This window comes from Bombus impatiens, unplaced genomic scaffold (assembly GCF_000188095.3).
Source record: "Bombus impatiens unplaced genomic scaffold, BIMP_2.2 scf_0017, whole genome shotgun sequence".
Lineage (NCBI taxonomy): Eukaryota > Metazoa > Arthropoda > Insecta > Hymenoptera > Apidae > Bombus > Bombus impatiens.
In genome coordinates, this window is record NT_176436.1 from 339,920 (window position 1) to 346,073 (window position 6,154).

Genomic DNA, 6,154 nt, shown 5'->3' on the forward strand with positions numbered 1-6,154 from the left:
TCGAGTCTTCCTGCAGCAAGGACTCCGCTTCGACTTCTTCGTCCTTATCGACGTCCTCTTGCGAGCCACCGTCGACAGTTTCGTTCGGCTCGATCACTGCCACCTCGACCGGGACCAATAAAACCAATGACACCGCGGCCACCGCGGCCACCGCAACGCCCCGCAATTGCGCCACAAGGACATCGCCGATAGCCTGCACCGATCTAAGCACTGCCATCACTCAGGAATTGCAGAGGCGGGCGCAGCAGGTAGGAGAGCCGCGACTTTTCCTCTTCGCGAAACCTATACGCCGCTTGGATCGCATTACCTGCTTGTTTATGCGCATTACCGGGCGTGTTACCGGAATTTGGATTTTTATATCGACCGATTCTCCGTGGAGATTCTTTGGATTTTTCTCGCCTTCGGAGTCTTTGTGGCGAGAGTGGCGCCTATCTGGCGCGGCAATATTTTTGTTGTTTCAATTGGAATTTAGATCACCGTTCAATGCCGGTATTATTTTATAAACGTGGCATTTTTCTTGCGACCGATGACTCATATTGCACATACGATCTTATCGGATCGAAGATTAAAATAATTATGTCAAACAGGTAACAATAAACAATAAAGAAGTCTGATTATTTCACGATTATAAATTTCGATATAAAGTAAGTAAATAATTCATGCTTAGTAAATAATTTACTTTTGTCGTATAGCAACAAAAATTGTAATAATCAACAAGCTATATTATATGGAAATTTATACTTGTGTCTCTATTTTAGAATGGGTAATTTTTTTTTACACTTTGCGATATCTCGTGCGTCATCTGCAAAGATAATTTCTTTTCTTCCCAATAGATAAGATTTTGGTTCTTTCAACGTGTGTCCATGGTGGCGATAATAGTAACATTAGTAAGGTTTCGTTCATCATAAGGGACGTTCTGTTCCTTGGACAACCGAGTTACGCATGTAGATTCCTTATCGTCGACAAATCGCTTATCACTCGTTCCGTCTAACTCGATCGAGACTTTCTCGCAGTGTGACTAATTCTGAATCGATCAAATATTGCGTCACGAAATATTGATTACCGATGGTATATTTATAGGCGATCGTGATGTGTAAGCGTATTTAATGCATCGTCTCTTTCAGAGGAACATGAACAACGCCGCGAAAATGGAAGCAGGAAAGGAGAAAACTGCGGAGCCGCGGAAGCCACAAAACCCGGAAGCTCTGAGGGCGCAAGAACAGAAAGTTACGCACGATAAGGTAGCCAATATTTGTGATCTTACACAAACTGCGATAAGAGCAACGTTCCGTTAATCTTTGTTTGATTTTTCTTAAATCTACATATCGTAGCATGATATAACATAAACGTCGAAATTGGTTCAAGTGTACGATCCAAGACAATAGAATTCCGATGAATTCAACGATCTTTTACCGCGCGACTTTTGAACTTTAACTAGACTCCGTCGAATTGCAGGATACCAGTGCATTCATAACGTCGCTGTACTCGTAAGTTGAGCATTCGTATCACGCGTTCACTCGCCTCGTACGAGAGCCTGATTCTCGTATCGCGAACACCCACACGATTCCTCCCGTGACATCCTAACTCTTGTCAGTTACACTTAACAGACGAAAAGTTCATTCACTCGCTACGTCGTAAAACGTTGAAATTGAAATTACGACCGGTTGATCTCTCGTTCGATGGGTGAACGATCTAATCTCGTAAAAATCTAATCGGTGTTAGATCGGCGATGAAAACGAAACGATTCGACCAAGGATTGTTTTTCTCGATAGATAAAGGAGAAACGCTCGTTAATAAGTGCAGAAGAAATAAAAGGAGCGATTAATACGCCGTGCAGATACTGAAAAGCGTTTGTACGTCGATAACGAGTAGAGAGTCAGCCTAATTAAAAATTACAGCGCGATGTTGCAAACGATCGAACTTTCGTAGATGAGCGTTCGAACGACGATTCACAGACGCGCAGCTCGCTCGTACGCGTTTCGCGAGTTCAGTTTGCGACCGAACGCGCATTGAGCGCGCCGTAAATTTTACCGTGTGACCTCTTTGTTCTCGATCGATCAAGTTCGGTGCTTAATCTTCGGTCAGAGGAATAATATTAATAATAAAGGAACAGTAAAGACGCGATAACACACGTATTAAATTGTTTACAGCTAATGGAGGAGTTCAAGCGTGCCCATCGAAAGATGTTCAACAGCGCTCAGCAAAAAGTTCATTTCTCCGATCAGGCGCCGGAGCAGGTAAGAAAATGATAAGCTTATCTTTGCGGTACATGAACGATCTACTTGTATACTTGAATACGTGATTTTCCTTGATTTATCTAATAACCTCGTGATATTTGCGTGAACGTGACTGTTTTGTTTCTTTTATTGCGATAATTAGAATATATCTTATAGCAACATCTACTATACCTTAGTTACATACTTTTTCGAACGATTTCGTTTCTGATATTATTAATTGAATGGCAAAGGAAGATTTAAGATAATTAAGTGACCGGTGTAAAAGAAGTAAAAGTAGAAGAAAAATTGTATAGATGGAGAAATTTCTTTTTTATTAAAGTTTCTATTATAATCGTACGCGTAATGCACGCCGTTCAAGTACAACGTTTAGTACTTTCACCGTTTCCTTTCTTCGACGAGGAAGACGTTACAGCTTCTGATTACACGAAAAGACTTCAAGTCTAGAATAAAATTTCTCGGTTGCGATCGCGAACTAATCAAAGGAAGGGGGAGCAGGGAGGACGATACTCCTCGTACGTATCGCACGATGGAAAGAGCGGAACTAAGGACATACACGTATGCGGTTAATTAAAAATCCTATTAGCTACTCTTGAAAATGAATTCGCGATGGAAATGTATGTATCTCGGCGATATACTTGTAATACGCTGCTTGGCAACCGAGCGTGGAAATTAAATATTGATACAAAAAGAAGGCGGTAACCGGGGGAAGTTTGGAGAAAAATACGCGGAACAAAGCAAATAACGTGGTTTCGGGACGTATTCTTCCAATTCTCGAGACGATACGCTATACCGTGCTCTCTTGCGTCGTTTTTAATTACACAACCTTCTTCCCGAAGATCTGCCAAAGTAAATAGATAACGAGTCTCAAGATTACGAAGACTTCGCAGCCAGTCATTGTCTGCACGAGTCTCGAAACACACTGAACGTGTGTGCAGCGCAATACGCTCAGCTGCACCTGAATTTATGTACAAGCTGCGTTTATTAACTGTTATACACTCGCGTATCGTTCGAACTGACGACCGGCGGCGATATAGAGACCGATCTTCCTCTCTTACAGTCACGTAAGTCTCACCGTTCTGTTCTCAGTCCGGCTGAATCTGCCGCGCGATACGAACACTGGATCCGTACTAGTCGTTTCGCGGCCGGGCAATACTAAATCACGCCCTTAATTGAATCGCGGTTAGCTAATTAAGCCTGACAACTGATTACGATACGATAGAAGTATTCGTGCGGGGGAAGCAGCTAGTGCTTTCTAAATCGGCTTTGTTCGCTGCAACGATTCCGCTAATTAACGATCTACTAATCGACCGATCATCGATTGTCCTCTACAACAATTTCCCTGTAGAAAGACTCGAGTGAATTATTACTACCTCGCGACGTTTCTGCGCTTCCTAGAAACGCGTGAATTATCGTAGAATCGATGACTCATTACATAATCGACTTATCGGCGGGTGATCGGTGCTGTTAAACGGACGTTCGACGGTAGCGGAACAGTGGATCGTTGGTGGCCGGCTCGTTCGAACACAAGTGGACGCGATCGTCTGTCGCAAGGATTTTTCCTTATGTTGGTCGTCGGTTGCACGTTGATTTCCTTCGAATTGCAACGTGTAAAATAATAGAGCTTACATAAGAGCGCGAGTTACGCTCGTGACTGTTTTCAACCGACTCGAATCGTGGCGTGCGATTGGTTTCAAGGTGCTGCGGAACACCGCGAAATGCGGTTCGCTTGTGATTAACGAAAAAGCGGTGCCGCACTTGGCGTTACGCCGCAGCTGGTAATTCGCGAAAAGTACCGACGACGACGACAACGAAGATTAGTTCTCGTCGCGACCTCGAGTTCCACGACCGTGTGCGAGTGCTCTTCGAAAGGCTGTTCGTTAACGGAGTCGGAAGTGATTTACAAAAAGACGGTTGAAATTGAACCGTTATGCGCCGCTGCCACGGCTGTTGCTACTAGCGAAGGAAAGTTAATCGAAGGAAAAATGCTAGGCTTTTGAAACCGAAGACATGAACGGTTTGCTGAGCAACGGTGAACGGAGGAGTCGCGTGTTGGTTACTATTACGCCTTACAATGTTAGTTATCAAGTTTATCTGACCGATTAGCATTGAATCTACATTTTTGAACGAAGAATCGTCTAGAATACCTAAAGTGGAAAAAATTAAATATATACGTTCATAATCTTAACTAAATTCCGAAACAACCTTCGGTAGATTGAATAGATTAAAACATAGTATCTATAAAATTAAATATGTATCGTTCGACTTCTTTTTGCGCTGTATAAATTCCTAAATTTGTCATTGCTTATCTTAATCTCATTAAACTGTCACCAGGAGCAAGAAAAAAGGGTATTGAACACGTCGACAGTGCCGACAAACAATATACCGCCGGCGCCTCCAGCACCACCAGCACCTCCAGCACCTCCGGCGCCTGTAGCGCCTGTAGCGCCTCCAGCACCACCGGCTCCACCCCCGCTTCCTCTTCTTTCGAAGACCAAAAGCGCCGAGGATTCCGTGGAGATGCAAAGCATAGAGTCATTTAAGTTGAAAGAGGCTCCAAACCCAGTGATTCCAAAGCCACCGCCAACTTACTTCCCCATACAAAATAATTCTACGGTCACGTCGAACGGAAGTCCTCGACACGGTACCGGAAACAAGCCACAGGTGAATGGAAAGGAAACGTCGCCGAGTCCCGTGCCGGAAATGACAAAAGCAGCCGTATCTCCGGCAGCTGCAAACGCACCGAACTTGAAACCAGCCCCTGGAAAAGTCGCCATTAGGATAGGCGCCTACGAAGGGGAAGCTAAACAACCGTCTAAGCTCGACTTCCTGTCGCAGCAGTCTCGATCAGATAGAAACGGCACGGATGAATTGGCGAATGGGCCAGTGGTGTCGAGATTGCAGAACGAATTGGCTGCAACGTTACAAAGATCGAACTTAAGAAGAAAGACTGACGGGGTGAGTGGAATTTTTGTTTTATCAATTTCGAAAGGTAAACGAAGGTCGAAACATGTAAAATGTCATTATGTCGTTTGGCTGATAAGCGCGATGCTTAGTGTAGGTAGTCAATTAAGTCGCCAGCCACAAAACAACAGACGATAGAGGTACAAATTACGTTAATTGTACGTTTGACGTTAACAGATGTGATTACAAAGCGACGAAGAACACGTTACAGAAACGTGAAGTAACTTCGTAAAGTTAACTAAGTAAAACGTGAACAAACTTCGTAAAAACAATGGTTTGTTTTGTTTCAGGAGGCACAGCCAAGTATTAAGCCAATCCCTGAAAACACAGCGGTGTCCAACAACGAGACAACGAACTCGGAACCGGGAAAGTTGCCACAGAGCAACGTCGAGAAGCTCGCGTCCGCTCTCAACAACAAAGTCACCATCAAAGTGAACCCCGAACATAATAATCGATAAAGAGTTAGCTTCCGTTCATAAAAGAAAAAAAGCAAAAAAAGAAAAAAAAAAGAAAAAAGTCGAAACGAACCGTTTTAGGAGTCCACCATGTACCTCTGCCACTTTGTACATTTTTGCACGCTCTTTGAACTTACATCGACTTTTTATTCTAGATGAAAGAGCGCTCCCCCTATTGGTGAGCTTCTTTTTTACGTCTTTTACCTGTATGTCTTTTTTTATATGTTATTTATTATCGTATTATAGCGTCTAAGGAATAAGAAACGGCTAAAGTACCCTTAATTAACCGAAATGACAGGCGCCGCGACACCTTTTACCACGTAGGCCCGAGTCTTTAAACAGAGTTCCCTCCGTCGCCGACTAATGTACAGGTCGTGAGACTCGATGGAGTCGTCGAACTGAAAAATAAAGACGATAATACCTAATGGAACTAGATCGTTTCTACATTTTTTCCCCCCTAGTAAAATAATCCTATTACTATACAAAAATGATAAAAACAGT

General features: G+C 43.3%; 1 protein-coding gene across 2 annotated transcripts in view; it reads left to right on the top strand.

Annotated features, from left to right (window-relative positions):
- LOC100744634 overlaps window positions 1–6,078 on the top strand; it is a 38,100-nt gene extending 32,022 nt beyond the window's left edge. The window contains exons 11-16 of one of the 2 annotated variants that reach the window (XR_002945885.2): window positions 1–248; window positions 1,125–1,241; window positions 2,151–2,237; window positions 4,569–5,192; window positions 5,489–5,831; window positions 5,900–6,078. The exon at window positions 1–248 is cut by the window's left edge and continues 3 nt beyond it. Coding sequence is in view for 1 of the 2 variants with exons in the window: in XM_012395000.3 (XP_012250423.1) it covers window positions 1–248; window positions 1,125–1,241; window positions 2,151–2,237; window positions 4,569–5,192; window positions 5,489–5,656 (1,244 nt within the window). In the remaining variant the exon portion in view is untranslated. Of the gene's footprint in view, window positions 249–1,124; window positions 1,242–2,150; window positions 2,238–4,568; window positions 5,193–5,488 lie in introns of both variants that reach the window. The other variant, XM_012395000.3, reaches the window with a different exon arrangement.
- Window positions 6,079–6,154: the final 76 nt, after the last annotated feature.